The sequence below is a fragment of the Littorina saxatilis genome, linkage group LG1 (assembly GCF_037325665.1).
Source record: "Littorina saxatilis isolate snail1 linkage group LG1, US_GU_Lsax_2.0, whole genome shotgun sequence".
Classification (NCBI taxonomy): Eukaryota; Metazoa; Mollusca; class Gastropoda; order Littorinimorpha; family Littorinidae; genus Littorina; species Littorina saxatilis.
The window spans coordinates 54,703,811-54,724,295 of record NC_090245.1 but is presented as its reverse complement, the minus strand read 5'-3'; the positions used below and the strand labels follow the sequence as shown (position 1 = coordinate 54,724,295).

The 20,485-nt window shown below is 43.3% G+C and overlaps 1 protein-coding gene across 2 annotated transcripts in view; it reads right to left on the bottom strand.

The window, feature by feature from the left end:
- Positions 1-20,485, bottom strand: part of LOC138974150 (uncharacterized) — a 127,960-nt gene that overhangs the window by 44,801 nt on the left and 62,674 nt on the right. For both annotated transcript variants that reach the window (XM_070346848.1, XM_070346858.1), the window contains 16 exons: positions 19,724-19,977; positions 19,210-19,324; positions 18,193-18,488; positions 17,316-17,430; positions 16,449-16,654; positions 15,738-15,855; positions 13,383-13,561; positions 12,429-12,543; positions 11,363-11,556; positions 10,115-10,229; positions 8,482-8,669; positions 7,704-7,818; positions 5,147-5,397; positions 4,295-4,406; positions 1,696-1,901; positions 434-548 (listed from right to left, as the gene is read on the bottom strand). In XM_070346848.1, coding sequence (XP_070202949.1) covers positions 434-548; positions 1,696-1,901; positions 4,295-4,406; positions 5,147-5,397; positions 7,704-7,818; positions 8,482-8,669; positions 10,115-10,229; positions 11,363-11,556; positions 12,429-12,543; positions 13,383-13,561; positions 15,738-15,855; positions 16,449-16,654; positions 17,316-17,430; positions 18,193-18,488; positions 19,210-19,324; positions 19,724-19,977 — 2,694 coding nt within the window. The remainder of the gene's footprint in view (positions 1-433; positions 549-1,695; positions 1,902-4,294; positions 4,407-5,146; positions 5,398-7,703; positions 7,819-8,481; positions 8,670-10,114; positions 10,230-11,362; positions 11,557-12,428; positions 12,544-13,382; positions 13,562-15,737; positions 15,856-16,448; positions 16,655-17,315; positions 17,431-18,192; positions 18,489-19,209; positions 19,325-19,723; positions 19,978-20,485) is intronic.

Here is a 20,485-nt window from a genome sequence, read left to right as displayed (position 1 = left end):
GTCTCCATCTAAACAAGCCACTGATTGGTCAGAAAAGGGACAGGACAACCAATCAACAACCATTTGTGCTACGGCTACGGCTGCCGAGCACTGACTGCATAACAGTCGAGTTTTCGAAGTTGCGTTTTTATGTACGTTGTGTCCGTTTGTGACAGTGTTTACACTTCCTACGGTCCGAAAAATCGTGTCCGCGTCCGTAAGTGGCAGGTGTCCGCCCGTTAGTTATTGTTGAAATCGTGTTGGTGCCTTGATAAACTGTCCGTATGTAGCAGGTGGCCGTTACAACAAGGGTCCGCTAGACTCAGGTTTTACTGTACAACAACAACAAATGTTGGATGCCGTGATCGATCAGCTCTGTAACAATCAAGCTGATCAATCAAACGGCAGTTGATTGATGGAAGAAAAACGGATCAAACAATGAATGATCACAAACCTCTCAAAGCATGAGTAGAATCCTGTGGTGACATCCTCACAGCGACACGTCTGACTGCAGCCGTTGTTCCACGTGTCTCCCTGTCTGTAGTACACGCCCTGGTACACACAAAATCCTGCGCACAAAATCACAGAAATCAAATCAAACACATGCAGTTAAAGAAAAATTGCTTTCCCCCACACATCAAAAATCTTGTTATTTAAAAGTTGTAGTATCATTCCATACATGGTGGTAAACATGCGGTAACCTGATTTATGATCAAAAGCGCCTGTGTATAACCATGCCTGGAAAAGAGACATCATCTCCACACATATTAAGTCCTTCCTCTCATCCGTTATGGATACCCTTTGACACCCATATTGAGACGATTTGATGATTCTAAATCATTTGGCACTTTACCTCTGTGCCATCTGTTATGCAATTTGAAGCTTGCCAAGACATCACCAAGACCTTAACACAACAAGCAACTGAAGTAGAGTGCCAAAACAATCAGGCCACCCGCCGGTGATGCTTCCACCGACTAGTCACTTTACCTACCCCCCTGTTGACTAATTTGAGCCGCTATGTCGGCAAGAAAGCAGTGCACAGAAAATATTCCAGTAATGGCTACACCAGCAAACCTGATCTGACTTGAGCTGATTGTATTCTATCAGCCAGAAAGCAGGGCACACAAAACGACACTCCAGCAATACCAACTGCTGCAAACCTGACTTGAGCCAATTGTATCCTATCAGCGGGAATACGAAAGAAAATACTTCAGCAATGTCAACAACAGCAAAGCTGATTTGAGCTGCATGTATCCAGCATGTCAGAAAGTAAGCTGAGATCACAAAAAATGCCCCAGCAATGCAAACATCAGCAAACTTGACTCAAGCCACAATTTTTCAAATAATCAGTGTGAAAACAGAGCACAGTCCTACCCCCACCAATACCAGTCAAGCGACAACCAACCTGGTGGTTTGGTGCCAGTGCAGACTCTTCTCTGTGTCCGAACACCCCCGTGTGCACGCATGCGCACGATAAAGAACCCAAATTCACAGCGAAAGTCTCAGGGCTGGAAAACATGTATGCAGGAAAAAGAAGAAACAAAATGAGTAGCGCTGTACTGTATGGCAGCTCGCTTTCCCAATGAGAAAGCAGCCCGAATTTTCATAAGGGTAACCTCACAGGACTATATACAATCTTATCCTTATTCTAAATAATCAGTGTGAAAGCAGAGCACACATCATACCCCCAGCAATACCAGTCAAACGACAACCAACCTGGTGGTTTGGTGCCAGAGCCCGACACGGGTGGGGGAGTGAAGTAGTTGATGCTGCCGCCGCCAGGAGGGGTGGTCCCAGGGGTGGGGAAGACAGGGGTGGGGTTCTTGAAGTCGCAGTAAGGCACGGGGCAGCACGGGTTCTGGGGATCCTGGACCATTTTGCAACGAACTGGGTCCGGCAGTGGGTTGCTGTTGGGTGGACATCTGGAGGGGGCAGAGAGAAAAAAAAACATAGTCCTTTCTTCAATCTATCTATTTCCTTCTGTCTTTTTCTGTCTGTCTGTCAGTCTATCAATCTGTCTGTCTGTCTGTCAGTAATTACTAATAAGTTGCCTATCTTCTTAGGTTTACGGTGAACAGCCAAAGTTTTTATCAGTATGCAATGCACATTGTATTCTTTAGTGAGCCCAACTGTCACTGTGTAAACACCAACGCATTTCAACTTTTCTGAAAGAAACACATGGAGCAGAAAGAAAATAAATTATAGAGAAGAAAAAACAAGTCGCGTAAGGCGAAAATACAATATTTAGTCAAGTAGCTGCCATTTTTCAGCAAGACCGTATACTCGTAGCATCGTCAGTCCACCGCTCATGGCAAAGGCAGTGAAATTGACAAGAAGAGCGGGGTAGTAGTTGCGCTAAGAAGGATAGCACGCTTTTCTGTACCTCTCTTTGTTTTAACTTTCTGAGCGTGTTTTTAATCCAAACATATCATATCTATATGTTTTTGGAATCAGGAACCGACAAGGAATAAGATGAAAGTGTTTTTAAATTGATTTGGACAATTTAATTTTGATAATAATTTTTATATATTTAATTTTCAGAGCTTGTTTTTAATCCGCATATAACATATTTATATGTTTTTGGAATCAGCAAATGATGGAGAATAAGATAAACGTAAATTTGGATCGTTTTATAAATTTTTATTTTTTTTTACAATTTTCAGATTTTTAATGACCAAAGTCATTAATTAATTTTTAAGCCACCAAGCTGAAATGCAATACCGAACCCCGGGCTTCGTCGAAGATTACTTGACCAAAATTTCAACCAATTTGGTTGAAAAATGAGGGCGTGACAGTGCCGCCTCAACTTTCACGAAAAGCCGGATATGACGTCATCAAAGACATTTATCAAAAAAATGAAAAAAACGTTCGGGGATTTCATACCCAGGAACTCTCATGTCAAATTTCATAAAGATCGGTCCAGTAGTTTAGTCTGAATCGCTCTACACACACACACACACGCACACACGCACACACACACGCACACACGCACATACACCACGACCCTCGTTTCGATTCCCCCTCGATGTTAAAATATTTAGTCAAAACTTGACTAAATATAAAAAGGACAAACAAGCTGTGGAAATATACAGTGGAACCCCCCTTTTAAGACCTACACAAAGCTAAACAAGAAGGGCAAAGCCCATACGACTCACATGCTTGACCTTGACCTTTACATGACCTTGACCTTCAGGGTCAAGATCAAATAACTAAACCTAGCAATGACATCATACACTAAGAACTGCTTTACACATTTTTCCTACCAAAATACATGTGACCTTGACCCAAGGTCAAGGTCATCCAAGGTCATGCAACACAAAGCTGTTAATTCAAGACATTGGAAGTACAATGGTGCTTATTGGCTCTTTCTACCATGAGATATGGTCACTTTTAGTGGTTCACTACCTTATTTTGGTCACATTTCATAAGGGTCAAAGTGATCTTGACCTTGATCATATGTGACCAAATGTGTCTCATGATGAAAGCATAACATGTGCCCCACATAATTTTTAAGTTTGAAACAGTTATCTTCCATAGTTCAGGGTCAAGGTCACTTCAAAATATGTATACAATCCAACTTTGAAGAGCTCCTGTGACCTTGACCTTGAAGCAAGGTAAACCAAACTGGTATCAAAAGATGGGGCTTACTTTGCCCTATATATCATATATAGGTGAGGTATTGAATCTCAAAAACTTCAGAGAAAATGGGAAAAATGTGAAAAATAGCTGTTTTTTAGACAACATTTATGGCCCCTGCGACCTTGACCTTGAAGCAAGGTCAAGATGCTATGTATATTTTTTGGGGCCTTGTCATCATACACCATCTTGCCAAATTTGGTACTGATAGACTGAATAGTGTCCAAGAAATATCCAACGTTAAAGTTTTCCGGACGGACGTCCAGACGGACGGACGTCCGGACGGACGGACGGACGTCCGGACGGACGGACGGACGGACGGACGACTCGGGTGAGTACATAGACTCACTTTTGCTTCGCATGTGAGTCAACAAATCAGGTCTTAAAAAGAAGAGTCTTAAAATGGGGGTAAAATTACAGAGGTTATGAGCAAAAAAGTCTGAGAAAACAGGGTCTTAAAAGGGAGGGAGTGTTAAATTGGGGGGTCTTAAAAGGGGGGATCCACTGTTTAACCAGAATACAAAAGAAAAAGAAATGTTTAGTTACTGGAACGTTTCATTTTTGACAAAACAAGACAATATTCAAGCATACACACAAACATGCACATGCATTAATACTTGCACAGGCAGGAGAGACTAAGAGACACAGAGTACAGAGGCAAGAGAACAAAATAACTTACTTGTCAGTACAGCGGTAGACACCTGTCATGTCATCCACACACTCACAGGTGTAGTCACAGCCATCGTCCCATTTCTGTCCCTTCTGGTACACCTGGTTTTTGAAGTAACAACCTGAAAAAAGATTTCAGAAAATCCTTATCCAGGTACACGTTTTTATAAAACTGCATTATTCTTCTTCTTCTTCTTCTTCAGCGTTCCAGAATTTTTCTGGTTACGTGTGAGCTCGTTTGCCCATTTGGGTTCCCCACACTATGCTCTGAGAGCATAGTCAGCTCACTCCGCTTTCGTTGAGTAGGCATGCTGGGTATTTTCGTGTTTCCATAACCCACCAAACTCTGACATGGATTACAGGATCTTTTCCGTGCGCACTTGGTCTTGTGCTTGCGTGTACACACGAAGGGGGTTGTCATTAGCAGGTCTGCACATAAGTTGACCTGGGAGATCGGAAAAATCTCCACTCTTAACCCACCAGGCGGTAGCGACCGGGATTCGAACTCATTAGGAGGCCGACATCTTACCACCACGCCACTGCACCCGTCTTCTTCATTATTCAAAATCACAGTGTCGCACTTGTACATTTCTAGCACACTTACAAGGCTAAGTTAATATGCTGATAATAGTATAATCCTGCAAAAAGACTGGCCCACACTATAAGTTAGAGCACTTTCTCCATCCAAAAGTCTAATACTGAAATCAGCTTTGAGCAGGGCACACACTTACACACAGACACACATACAATGACAAACACACACAATGACATGCATGTAATCACACACACACACACCTCCCCCCACACCCTTCTCCCATTGCGACATCCCCCCCCCCCCTCCGCACACAAACATAGCACCTACCAGTACGAGGGAGCGGAATAGGTGTTGTGTCCCCAGGATGCAGGGTAGGGGTGGGTACAGGGGTGGGGATCTTTCCGTCGCCAGTGATGACACCAGGGGGCGGGGTGATGCTTGGCCTGACGAAGCCGGAGCCGGTAAAGCTCGGGCCCTGTGAGGGTGACAGCGGGCACTCGGGCACCTTGCAGCAGCTGGGGTCCTTGGGATCGGGCACCGAGGTGCAGCCGGCTGGGATGCCCTGGAACTTGGCACACCTAGAAGAGAAAGAAAGTTAAAGTTTTGACACCTTCAGGACGCAAACACCATATCCCCCCAACAACAAAAACACACACAAAAACGGGCTGCCTAAACAGTGGAGAAAAAACAGCCATGCATGTAAAAGCCCACTCATCAAAAAGATGTTTGCATGAAGGATTTGCAGCCAACGAACACACAAGAAGGAAAAGAAGAACAGACTGACATGGTGTGGATTTTGTTAAGTGGTTGCTGCGATCTTGGAAGAGTTGATACTTTTGTAAAAACCACAGACAATTAGTGGACACCTCCTAAAGAACTAACACAATACAGCAGCATACCTGTCAACCTGTACGTTTTCCCGGTATTGTGTTCGGGATTTATCAAAATTTAGGTGTTTAGGGCTTACACAGCCTAGCAGTACGGGCAAAGCAAATTGTACTGGAAATTCATATATTATCAATGCTGTGATCTTGACAACAATTACCTTACAAGATGCATGTGACGATTAACACACATACTCAGGCATGTCAAAGAGACACAGACACGAGTAAGCTAGTGCACGGTTGTAGTGATCGACTGCTTGAATATGTAGGTCAGTGAATCCTTTAACTCATTCGCTGCGCAGCTAAATTTCCCCTGTGTTCCCTGCCAACGCGCGATTTAGAGCCATTTTGAAAAAAATATTAAAAATCAACAACACAAGATAACCTTACATACCTTATGTTTTTGCAAAGTTTGAAACTTACTCTTTTAGAAAATATATGAAACATTTGAAAGTACATACCTTTTGTTGTCTTCATATCCACGCAAAATATCCAATTTGAAGCAAAACAAAAAAACTTTCTACGTCATGGGTTCATCATACACAATGTCATGATCGACACTTGCATTGCCCGAATCATCACCCAAATGATCGTCCATTGGCACAAAATCGTCACCAGAATCTAAAATATCATCTCCACTATCATCATCACTGAGGTCAAGATCAGAACCGTACTGAATAACACGTTCTAGCACTCTTTTCAAGTTACTACGTCTCAGCAGAACGATCCGCCATCTTGGAAAAGTCAAAACACGTGGGTCGCACACCGTCAACAAATTTTTTATTAATCCCAACAATTTAAGGGAAGGAACTGTTTACAGTGAATGGTACCACTGTAGACAGATAGAAGTTCATTGCAGGGGTTGTTTCCCTTGGTCAGCAGGACCGTTTACACCGTTAAAAATTCGTGATATCCGTCGGAACTCAAGTGCCGGCACGCAGCCAACGCTAAACACAGGTGTCGGAATTCCAGTTCCGACGCGCAGCGAATGAGTTAAAATAGCCCACTTCCATGGCTTCAGTGACCTTCCCGGTTTGAGATATCTGCATGATCTCTGACAAGTTTTATTTTGAGTTAGATACATGGAGTCCTTTTGAAAATTAGAATGTGGAACAAACTTACTAGTTACTTGTTTCTCTTTTAATTCAATCTAGATTCAACCATCATTTGAGAATTTAACTCCAGAAATGATGAATTGAAAAGCAGTATGAGAGATTATGCAAATGAGTACTAAAAATAGACCTGACAGTGCCTATGCTATTTTCCAAACCTCCTTCCTTTTCACCAGAGTGAGTCGTTTTGAAATTAAGTTACCAATTGGAACTTACTGTTTTCTCAATTAAATTGAAGTTTTGAGTCAATAATTATTGATAATTTACATCAGGACAAGGGAGGCAACTGTGTTATTTTTGGTTTTTATTAATTTGTCAGAAATTTTTCAAACATAGTTATTTTCCATCCTGTAGATGAAACTTGTTTAAAATCAAGTTCATTCATGAGAGCGATTCTGGGGGGTGGTAAACAGGCCTGAAGCTGGTTTATGTATTTCAACAAAAAAAGTTGGTGTGTAAGGGATTGTTACCTTGAATACAGTTTCTAGTCATATAAATACAGGTTGGCCTTGGAGGGGGTTGACAGGTCTGCAGCAGTTATGTGCTCACGAGCATTCTTCTTGTTATTTTTCAATTGGTAAGCAATCATGCACATACACAGATCAGAATATAACACTGCTATGTGAACTTTCATTCAGGTAGGTCTTTTTGTTCCCCAAGGCTATGTACACTTCGGAAAAAACCCAAAAAGAAACACACACACACACACACACACACACACACACACACACACACACACACACACACACACACACACACACACACACACACACACACAATTGCAACACTTTAAAAAAAAAATTCAGCTGAACCGCCAATATCATGTGACGACCATTGCTACTGTTTCTCACATGCATCCAATACAAAAGGAGTAAGATGGGGTCTAACCTCTCATCACATCTGTAGAAATTCCTGGACGTGTCTTCGCAGCGACAGATCTTGTCACAGCCATCGTACCACTGTTGGCCCTGCTTGTAGTAATTGTTGCCGTACACGCACACATCTGACATAAGCAAAGAAAAATTGGTATGTTGAAAACATTATCTGACAGTAAAAGTGGTCCTTAATTGAGCCTGAAGTCGACATTGTGAAGTCTTTATACCAAAAACTCAGTGCTAAAGCTCCGTGCGACCAGCTTCGTGAAGTCGACTTCGCCCAGTTAAGGACCGGCTTTAGACCAAGTGAAAACAAAAATAACAGCACTTTATCCACAACTTTCACGACCCTGTGACCCAGCATAATTAACCAGCCCAAAGTGAAGACCAATTGCTTTATGGAGGAACAAGAAATTACTGCCATCAGAACATGCGAAGGGGACACGTGGAAACTTCTCTGTGTCGATCCCTTCCGTGTGGAACTGCTTTGAAAGATCAACGCACAGAAGCCCTGAATGCCGTAACCCTAGCTGCAGCCATCAACATAAAACTCAGCAGAACATTCTCACACAATATTGTTTCATGCTAAACATTGTCGAAAATAAAATTTGAACCTTTCCTCTTTTCTTGTCTCAGAGAGAGCGACAGCTTCAGAACCAATCTTTTGCTGAGTAAATAAAAAAAATTACGTAAAGACACATTTGACTCAAATGAGTGACACTTTTGTTAAAATTCTTGACTAAAAGAACTGTGAAAACGTGAAGTTTGTTGTCGCTACTGCACAGACTGACCTCTGGGCAGAGGGGTTGCGCCAACGGTGGGCACCTGTCCAGTGGGTGTGCTGCCAGGCTGGGGTCCAGAGGAAGTGGGGGAGGGTGTGGGGGGCCTGAGCTCCGGGCAGGTGGCTCTCTTGCAGCATGGGTCCTTGGGGTCCTGAACCAGCGTGCAGGTGGCCGGCAGGGACGTGTAGCGAGGACACCTGGGTGACAGGTAGGTAAAAAGCTACAGCTACAGTGGAACGACCATCTTATACAACCCCCTCCCCTGCCCCATTCAAGCCTTCCCCCTTTCAAGACTGCGCTCTTTCAAGCCTTCCCCCTTTCAAGCCTTCCCCCTTTCAGATTTTCCTGAGCAACGGGAAGAAGAAAAGCCTTCCCCCTATCAAGAGTTTGCTCTTTCAGATTTTCCTGAGCAACGAGAAGAAGAAAAGCCTTCCCCCTTTCAAGAGTTCGCTCTTTCAGATTTTCCTGAGCAACGGGAAGAAGAAAAGCCTTCCCCCTTTCAAGAGTTCGCTCTTTCAGATTTTCCTGAGCAACGGGAAGAAGAAAAGCCTTCCCCCTTTCAAGAGTTCGCTCTTTCAGATTTTCCTGAGCAACGGGAAGAAAAAAGCCTTCCCCCTTTCAAGAGTTCGCTCTTTCAGATTTTCCTGAGCAACGAGAAGAAGAAAAGCCTTCCCCCTTTCAAGAGTTCGCTCTTTCAGATTTTCCTGAGCAACGGGAAGAAGAAAAGCCTTCCCCCTATCAAGAGTTCGCTCTTTCAGATTTTCCTGAGCAACGGGAAGAAGAAAAGCCTTCCCCCTATCAAGAGTTCGCTCTTTCAGATTTTCCTGAGCAACGGGAAGAAGAAAAGCCTTCCCCCTTTCAAGAGTTCGCTCTTTCAGATTTTCCTGAGCAACAGGAAGAAGAAAAGCCTCCCCCCTTTCAAGAGTTCGCTCTTTCAGATTTTCCTGAGCAACGGGAAGAAGAAAAGCCTTCCCCCTTTCAAGAGTTCGCTCTTTCAGATTTTCCTGAGCAACGGGAAGAAGAAAAGCCTTCCCCCTTTCAAGACTATGCTCCCTCAGATTTTCGTGGGCAACATGTAGCAGAAAAGCTACAGTGGACACTCCTTTTCAGAACCCCCCCCCCCTTTTTTTCTTCTCAAGACTTCCCCCTTTCTTGCTTTTAAAAAAATTTTGTTCATGAAACCTTTGTAAATGTATCTTCATTTTAAGACTTTCCGTTTTATGGCCTAATTTTGGGGAATATTTTTAGGTAAAAAGGGGTTCCACTGTATAAGTACTTGTGAAAACCTCACTTTTAAGCTGTGCTGTTTAAACTTGAATGATATGTGATCTTAATGAACTGAATCTGACATTATGACAGTTTCACTATCCTTTCAGCAGAAAGAAAGAAGAAACGCAAGAGTTTAACTGATATTTTGTGAAGTCAAAGTGAGTTTTAGTACACCAAATTATAGAAGTAAAGTCTTTACAAGTTGTACTTGCATTATCTGCTGAACAAAACTCTTTTTTTAAATGTATTATGCTCACAAAAAAATAAAATGATCAGTTCATAACAAACAAAAATGCCATTCTGAGAGTGCTAGCTAAATCATGGTTTTATCACAAGGTCAAGAAGAGAGGAAACATAGCATGCGTGTACTCACTTCTCAGAACACCTGTATTTTCCATTGAGCTCATCCACACAGACACATGTGTAGCTGCACCCATCATCCCATGACTGACCCTGAGTGTACGATTTTCCGTTGTACACACAAGTTGCTATGGACAAGAAACAAAAGATGTGACAAGTTGCACATAGAGGTAACAATCTCCAGTCATGCAAAAAAAAAAAGAAATCAGAAAAAAACTGAGGACAAGATTAAGAAAGACCACAAAAAAAGAGAAAAATGAGAAAGAAAAAAAAAAGAATAAGAAAAAAATTCAGACAAAGAAAGAACAAGAAGGGCAAAGCCCATACGACTCACATGCTTTACACATTTTTCCTACCAAAATACATGTGACCTTGACCCAAGGTCAAGGTCAAGGTCATGCAACACAAAGCTGTTAATTCAAGACATAGGAAGTACAATGGTGCTTATTGGCTCTTTCTACCATGAGATATGGTCACTTTTAGTGGTTCACTACCTTATTTTGGTCACATTTCATAAGGGTCAAAGTGACCTTGACCTTGATCATATGTGACCAAATGTGTCTCATGATGAAAGCATAACATGTGCCCCACATAATTTTTAAGTTTGAAACAGTTATCTTCCATAGTTCAGGGTCAAGGTCACTTCAAAATATGTATACAATCCAACTTTGAAGAGCTCCTGTGACCTTGACCTTGAAGCAAGGTAAACCAAACTGGTATCAAAGGATGGGGCTTACTTTGCCCTATATATCATATATAGGTGAGGTATTGAATCTCAAAAACTTCAGAGAAAATGGGGAAAATGTGAAAAATAGCTGTTTTTTAGGCAACATTTATGGCCCCTGCGACCCTGACCTTGAAGCAAGGTCAAGATGCTATGTATGTTTTTTGGGGCCTTGTCATCATACACCATCTTGCCAAATTTGGTACTGATAGACTGAATAGTGTCCAAGAAATATCCAACGTTAAAGTTTTCCGGACGGACGGACGGACGGACGGACGGACGACTCGGGTGAGTACATAGACTCACTTTTGCTTCGCATGTGAGTCAAAAAGGGAAGAAGGAAAGGAAGAAAGAGAGACAAAGAACAAAAGAAAGATAAAGGAAAGAAAGGGGGAAAAAAGAAAGGAAGGATACGAAACAGAGAAAGGAAGACTGTGATAAACGCACACAGACCCACTCACAAAAACAATACCCAACAACAACAAAAATAAAACAAACACAAAGCACTCAATAAGAAAACACCAATCTTTCTCTCACATTTTCCACCAACATTGGAGGGTATTCCGTTGGGTTTGGGCTGGTTGCCTCCATTGATGACTCCCCTGATTGGCGGAACCAGAATGTCGGTGCCAGGCTGCAGCACGGGGGGACAGTTAAGGATCTGGCAGCAGGAGTCCATAGGGTCCGTCTTCAGCATACAGCCATCCTGAATCACTGGGAAGCTGGGGCATCTGGATGAAGAAAGAGAAAGAGGTTGTTCTTTAAAGCTGGAGTCCATTGGATTCCATGCTAAGCGAGTAATACAGTCTAACCTGTCTATAACAGCCATCCAAGGGACTGAACAAAAGTGGTCGCTAGAGACGAGTGGTCGCTACGGAAGGGTGAATTATATAGACAAAAACATTGTCCGGGATCATTTAGGGTGGTCGTTGTGGGCATGTGGTTGTTGTCGAGAGGTGGTCGCCAGGGCAGGTTTGATTGTATTATACAAAATGAAGATGCATAAAAGACACCAAAGCAACAAACAATTAACCTGCCAATTTCGAACAGGTTACAATATTGTATAAGCTGAAGAGAAAGTCTTTTAGCCTAATCATTACAAAGACAAGACACAACATTCATGGGTGCAACCTGGAAAATTCCAAAAACCGGCAAAAGTTGGGGTCCAGCTTTTTTAGTATTTAAAATGCCCAAAAAAACCTCTCCTGGAACAAAAACATCGGCAGCCGATGAAACCAAAAACCGGCTGCCGGCGTGTAGCCGGCAGAGTTGCACCCATGAACATTAAATGCAGTGATACCTGCGATGAAAGGACACCCTTGGCACCAGCCTAAAGTGTCCATACAATGCAGGTGGCCGTCATTACAGCTAATATTCAAGTCAAGAGCACAGTAAAAAGGGACTGGAAAAGATGTGTTCTTTATTGCGAGGTGTCCTCACATTGCAGGTTCAATACCTACCACTGTCCTGGACAATAACAATAACAATCACTTTATTCTCCATTAAAAATGAAAAAGTTAAAATGGAAATTTTCTTCAACACACCTAACCTGTCTGTCAAAACAATCATTAAATTTTGACCTGGAGCAAAGAGTAAGGCACACCTGTCATTGCAGGTGATTTGACGTGTCATTGAATCTTGACACTTGCACACCTTGTCACAGCCCACCTGCCAGGTTGCGCCCTGTCGGTATGGCACGCCGTTGTACACGCAGAACGCTGCACAATGCAAAGTCAATGTCAGGAACAACCACGCATGAACTATGCTTGTAATGCTGGGGCTTGCCTGCTTAACAGATTTCCTCATGTTGTAGAATAAGTTGAATTTCTTCTTCTTCTTTTTCGTTCATGGGCTGAAACTCCCACGTTCACTCATGTTTTTGCATGAGTAGATTTGTATGTGATGACCGTTTATACCCCGCCATTGAGGGTTGTTTCATAAGTGTTAAAGAGGTTTGTGTGATTTGACATTTAAAAAAAAAATTTTGAAAAATGAGGGCGTGACAGTGCTGCCTCAACTTTCACAAAAAGCCGGATATGATGTCATCAAAGACATTAAAAAAAAAAAGAAAAAACCATATCTGGGGATATTATACCAAGGAACTCTCATGTTAAATTTCATGAAGATCGGTCCAGTAGTTTTCTCTGAATCGCTCTACACACACACACACACACACACACACACACACACACACACACACACACACACACACACACACACACACACACACATTCCCTGTCTATGTTAAAACAATTAGTCAAAACTTGACTAAATGTAAAAAGGATAAAGAAGATGATAATTAAGATAAAGATGAAGAAAGGGAACAATAACAGTAACAACAATACCATCCCCACCTGAGCAAGGAAAAAAAGAAGATGGAGAAAATGATGATGACGAAGGAGGAAACAACAACACCACCACCAACAACTAACCTTTATAGAATAAGCATTAGGCTTGAGTACAGATCCTCAATGCCAAATATTGTACACATGTCACAATATTGAAACTGAATAAAGTTTTGCTTCAATCAACTACCTGCTGAAACATTACAACATACCGTTGGGGCTGGGGGTTGTGGGCAGAGGGCGCGGCGTCTCTCCGTTGGGCCCGGTAGTGGGGGCCTTGGTGGGGGAAGGGGTGGGGCGATTGTCTCCGCACATGGGTTTCTTGCAGCACGGGTCCGTGGGGTCGTACACCAGCACGCAGGTGGTGGGAAGGTTGGGGTAGCGAGGACACCTGGGAAATGAAAAAAAAAAAAGTGATCATGCTTATGTCGAACCATTTCCTCTTTACATGTACGAATTCTGGTTGACTGGCAGAAACTGGTTAGCGTGTAACACCAACAGGTCAAACCAAATCTGAAACACAGTGATTTCATTACCTTTGTCAGAAGAAGAAAAAAAGCAAGAACAGTAAAACAAAACATCAAGGGGTTTGTATGACCACTTGCCGATTTAATTTCTAGTATTTTAAGACTTAATCTGTTCAAAATTACTCCAAATGTCCAGTTAACACGATCTATGGATGGCGCTGCTATGTAACAGCTTAACCAACATAAGCTTTAATTCTTTCACAATTATGCTGTTATGCTTTCCTATCATGAGCAAAATCAGGGCATTTTGACACATATAAGTACAGTGGAACCCCCCTGTAGAGCCCTCCAAAAATCTGAGAAAATCAGGTCTTAAAAAGGAGGGAGTCTTAAAATGGGGGTAAATTAACCGATGTTATGAACCGAAAATGAGAACAAGTCGCGTAAGGCGAAAATACAACATTTAGTCAAGTAGCTGTCGAACTCACAGAACGAAACTGAGCCCAACGCAACGCAGCAAGACCGTATACTCGTAGCATCGTCACTCCACCGCCCGTGGCAAAGGCAGTGCCAGTGAAATTGACAAGAAGAGCGGGGTAGTAGTTGCGCTTAGAAGGATAGCACGCTTTTCTGTACCTCTCTTCGTTTTAACTTTCTGAGCGTGTTTTTAATCCAAACATATCATATCTATATGTTTTCGGAATCAGGAACCGACAAGGAATAAGATGAAAGTGTTTTTAAATTAATTTCGTTAAAAAAAATTTGATAATAATTTTTATATATTTAATTTTCAGAGCTCGTTGTTAATCCAAATATAGCATATTTATATATTTTTGGAATCAGCAAAGGATGGAGAATAAGATGAACGTAAATTTGGATCGTTTCATAAATTTTTTTTTTTTTTACAATTTTCCGATTTTTAATGACCAAAGTCATTAATTAATTTTTAAGCCACCAAGCTGAAATGCAATACCGAAGTCCGGGCCTCGTCGAACATTACTTGACCAAAATTTCAACCAATTTGGTTGAAAAATGAGGGCGTGACAGTGCCGCCTCAACTTTCACGAAAAGCCGGATATGACGTCATCAAAGACATTTATCAAAAAAATGAAAAAAACGTGTGAGGATATCATACCCAGGAACTCTCATGTCAAATTTCATAAAGATCGGTCCAGTAGTTTAGTCTGAATCGCTCTACACACACACACAGACAGACAGACACACACGCACATACACCACGACCCTCGTCTCGATTCCCCCCTCTACGTTAAAACATTTAGTCAAAACTTGACTAAATGTAAAAATCAAGGTCTTAATTGGGGGGGGTGGGGGGGGGGGGGGGGGTGGTCATAAAAGGGGAGTTCCACTGTACATACATCTCATACATGTAGTACGTAATTTAGCCAAACTGTCAACAAAAAACATTTCTACACACAAACTCTTCCACACAAAGGCTACACATGAGTAAGCGTCTATATATACAGCTTGTGTCTGTCTGTCTGTCTGTGTGTTCGCCATGCACGGCCAAAGTTCTCAATGGATCTACTTCAAATTTGGTGGGCATATTCAGGTAGACCCCGGATACAACCTGGTCGATGAGAATTTTCAATACGTGCTCTCAGCGCGCAGCGCTGAACCGATTTTGGTTTTTCTGTACATCCACTACATCCATTCCCAGTAACTCTTCATTATCTTCTCCAGTGTTTTGCGCGTTTATCTCCCTTCCTTCGTGTGGCATCAATCCATATTCCCGTTACTATTTTTAGAAGGTCACTGTCCACAACGCTCAATCCATATTCCCGTTACTATTTTTAGAAGGTCACTGTCCACAACGCTTTCATCCCGGCGAAGCCGGGTATTACTCTTCCTTATCTTCTCCAGTGTTTTGCGCGTTTATCTCCCTTCCTTCGTGTGGCGTCAATCGCATACGGTGCGCCACTCAACCGGCAAAGCCGAGTACCCGGCTTCGAAGCCGGCGTACGGTGCGCCACTCACCCGGCAAAGCCGGGTATTCGGCTCTACTTCTTCCCGGCGAAGCCGGCTACCCGGCGAAGGGGGTATTCATCTAGTTCCCAATATGTTTGGCAATATGTCACCTACCTGTCAGTGCAGCGGTATTGTCCTGTCTTATCATCAACACACTGACAGTTGAGGTCACAGCCGTCCTGCCAAGTCTGGCCGGTGGTGTAAGAGTTGCCCTTGTACACACAGGCGTTCTCTGCAAACACAGCACACAGAAAATTAATGTCATCGGCACTGACACTTTAAAGGCACAGTCCTTCCCATGTAAATGATTCAGCTAGCTCACTATCTTAGATGTGGCTAGGTGTTTACATGGGATAAAGGCCATCCCTTAATTTGGACACATACCAACAATCAACAGCGTGGGTGCTTTTTGAGCAGGGTGAAAATGTTGTGGTGAATCAATTTCTTTAAACAAAAATTAAAAAATTCTTTATAAAATCAAAGTCCCAATCTGGACAGGAAGCTTTTTTCTTTTTTTTTTTAGATCACCCCCACTTTCATCAATTGAATCACATGCACTTTAATGACAAGTGTTATATAAAAATAAAAAAAAGACATGATCAAATCACAACATGACAATGAAAGTTGTAATTTAATTCTTTTAAAGTAAGAGCTGAGGTGAATGTTGTGAATATAAAATGTCTGCGACAGACCCATAGAGGAAGGCATTTTTAATTTTTCTGTTGAGATGACGACATAAAGTATGATTGTACTGTACAGCATTACCACCACCATGACCCCCAACCAACTAACCAAGCACACAATCATCAAGAGACAAACGCATACTGGGGGTAGGCGCGGGGCCGGTGGGAGCGCCAGGAGAAGGCGTGGGAATCGGAGGAAGCCCGTTGCCAGTGACGACACCAATGACTCCAGTGGGAGGCACGTTGGGGTTGGTGGGCGGGGAGCACTGCGGGGCCTGGCAGCACACAGGGTCCTTGGGGTCGGCTACCATGATGCAGTCAGGGCTGATGTTGGGGTACTTGGCACACCTTGAGGGAACATATTGGTTTAAACAGTGTTTTAATACAGTGGAACCCCCCCTTTTAAGACCTCCAAAAATCGGACAAAATCAGGTCTAAAACGGAGTGAGTCTTAAAATGGGGGTCAATTTATAGAGGTTATGAACAGACAATCTGAAAAACCAAGGTCTTAAAAAGGAGCAAGTCTTAAAATGGAGGTTCTACCGTAATGATAATGATAATAAAAATAATGAACACTTATTCATCGCCCCTTCTCACAAAATCTTGCGGTGATGTACAATAACAATAGACACACACGCACAAATATACCCCCCCCCCCCCCCCCGAACACACACACTAACATGGTAAAATCCAATCATCGAAAGGTACAATACAGGATTAACATTTCAGAATCAACAAGCTACTGAGGATCCCCTCTATTAACAGCTCTTCAAATCTAAACAAAAGTCTTAAAAAGAAGGGAGCAGTCTTTAAGTTGAGGTTATGTACAGACAATCTGAAAAAGCACAGTCCTAAATGGGCGGAAGGTAGGGGGGGGGGGGTGGGTGTCTTAATAGCGAGAGTGAGGTTCCACTCTTTAAGACATCACCCCCCCCCCTGCCTCTCCCCCCTCTTACATTGTTTTTGTTAACATTAGAATACAGGTGAGGAATAAAAAATGCACACCAACCTGTCTGTACAGCTGTAAAATCCTGTCTTTCCATCCTCACAGACGCAGATCTTGTCACAACTATCGTACCACTGCTGGCCTTGGGTGTACGCCTTGCCCATGAACACGCACGAATCTGCACAACAAACAATGTCAAACCTTTACATTCCACTCTCTCACACTAACCACGACACCATTATGTCACTTCAACATGTGAATTATGTATCCCTGTGTAGTATTCCCAAAAGGCAATCACTGTTCATTCAGATAAAAGAAAAGGCATCAATAAGAAGAAGAACACATTCTTCAATGTTTTACAAACTCCCCCTCTCTCATCCACAGTCTCCTGAGCATACGTAACAGCAAACAGGTCCTAATTTTGCTAATCAACTACTCATTCTTCACCTGCTGCTATCTATTTTCAAACTGGTAAAACAAGGCTGTTAGTGTTGCTCTCGCTAACTGCCAGAGACTCTAACCAATCCATTCTTTCCCGTCTTTCTTTCTTCTCCTCATGTCTTTCTGTTTTCCCTGGTGGTACTCCTTTGTTCTAGATATCATCCTCAGCCTATTTTACTTATCCTCAAGACCTCATCACATCCTTGTGGTGAGAACAGGACACATAGCCCATCAGAACATGCAAAAATCATTGCTGTCATCTCCTGTAATGCCTGCAATTTTCTCTGCTGCAGATGAACAAAGTGTTAAATTGTGCTGTGTTGTGTTGTGCTGTGTTGCATCTTGTTGTATTGTGTTGTGTTGTGTTGTGTTGTGTTGCATCTTGTTGTATTGTATTGTGTTGTGTTGTGTTGTTCTGTGCTGTGCTCTTTTATGTTATATGGTACGTTGCATTATCTTTCTTGACGTTGCGTTATATGGAAACAACTCAACCACCCACCTTTGGGCACAGGGTTAGAGGTGCCGGTGGGCACGGGCACGTTGACGTTGAACGTTGGGAACATTGTAACAGGCGTGGTGTGAGTGCCCGGTGAGACCGTCGGGCCCACTGTCGGGTTGGGACCGGAGCCTGTGGGAGTGGGGCCAGTGCCAGGGGTAACGGTGACCGGGAGTGGGGAGGGGGTGTTTTGGGGGGCAGGGGTGAGAAGCCCGGGACAGTAAGGAGTGGTGCAGCACTGGTCACGTGGGTCGCTGACCATCACGCAGTACGGCGGTATGCTGGGGTAGGGCGGACACCTGCGAGGAGTAGAGTGGGATGGTGTAAGAAACATTGATATTTATACATTTGAACCGGCCCTGACAACCAGACCATCGCTTGATAATGACCACCTGCCCTTTACGACCACCCCAGAGTATCCACAAAGAGGTTCTTTTCTGTATAATTCACCTTTCCATTACGACCATCTGTCTATTAGGACCACTTTTGATTGGCCCCTTGCGTGGTCATAGCTTATAGAGAGAGAGAGAGAGAGAGAGAGAGAGAGAGAGAGAGAGAGAGAGAGAGAGAGAGAGAGAGAGAGAGAGAGAGAGAGAGAGAGAGAGAGAGAGACAGAGAGAGAGACAGAGAGAGAGACAGAGAGAGAGGGAGAGAGAGAGAGAGAGAGAGAGAGAGAGGAGAGAGAGAGAGAGAGAGAGAGAGAGACAGACAGACAGACAGAGAGAGAGACAGACAGACAGAGAGAGAGACAGACAGACAGAGAGAGAGACAGACAGACAGACAGACAGAGAGACAGACAGACAGACAAAGTAGATGAAGACCAGCACACATGTACTCGCAAACATACAAAACAGAAACACAAGTAAAGAAGAATACATAAACCTAAATAGCAAATGCCATTATCAACAAAAGCAAAATGAGAACAAGAAAGGCACTTAAAAAAACCAACCCAGAACAAAACGAACACACAGACAGAAAAGAAACACTAAAAGAAGCCAAACAATATGAGAAAGAACTGACCTCTGTGTACAGCTGTACTGTCCAACATCCGCGTCCACACACTCACACCTGTAGTCACAGCCATCGTCCCACTTCTGACCGGTGGTGTAGCGACCACCCTTGTACTCACAGAAACCTGTAGAACACCGGTGCCAGAGTTACAACATAATGATAACAACCATCATTTTCTGAATGCTGGAAATGGTCTGAAATCTTGACAGTGAAACACAGCAGCACAGCAGTTTCAGTGCCTGGCACAATTTCTGAAGTACAATGAAATACCCTTTCTAAGACCTCAACAAATCTGATAAAATCAGGTCTTATGAATTTTATCAAGCGCAGAAATCTAGGGAAAGCCTGCTCAAAGCGCTGTGCAATGAAAGTGAGTTGAAAAGTTGCAACAACAATCTTAACAGTGTACACACACGCACATACAACCCAACACCCCCTTAACACACACACACACACACAAGATGGATGATTAAAACACATGGGCAAGGCACAGAAAAAACCCATCCATACACCGTCTCCTAACCTGTAGGTGTTGGCAGCGTGCCTGTCAGAATGCCTGGGATGGAGGTAGGCACAGGGCTTGGTGAGATGATGGGCACAAGTCCGGGCTGCTTGGAGGGCGGGGGTTTGGGGTAGGTGCCGTTGGGGAAGGGGGTGAGGGGCACGACGGGGGTGGGTGATGGGGTGACGAGGATGGTACACTTGGGTACCTGGCAGCAAGAATCCTGAGGCTCCGTCACAAGCTGACAACCTGGTGTCAGCTGGTATGTGGGGCACCTGGAGGAAGGATAATGAAGAGAAAAATCAGAAATATAGCAGGTACACGAGATCCATTAATCAGAGGGGGCCCGGGTAGCTCAGGTGGTAGAGCACTGGACTTGTGATCGAAAGGTCGCTGGTTCGAATCCGGGCAGGGACGGACACAGGTCAACTTTATGTGCAGACCCAGAGACGGTATCCATCTCCCACCCCCGTGTCACCACAGTGGCACGTAAAAGACCTTGGTCATTCTGCCATAAGTGCAGATGGCTGATACCACCTAAACACGCATACACTTGTGTATCTCATCTAAAGTCGGGTTAAAACCCGGGAACATGCCCCTAATGGCTTTGCCGTGAGGGCGTAAAACTTGAATTTCTCTCTCTCTCTCCCCCATTAATCAGAAAATTTTACATCATCAGGAAAACAACGACAACTAGAAATGCAGTAAACTTAAGCGAAAGTGTCTCAGGAAAGTTTTCTTCCATCTGGTAAGTGAGGCAGTTAATTGCATGGTAAAAGATGC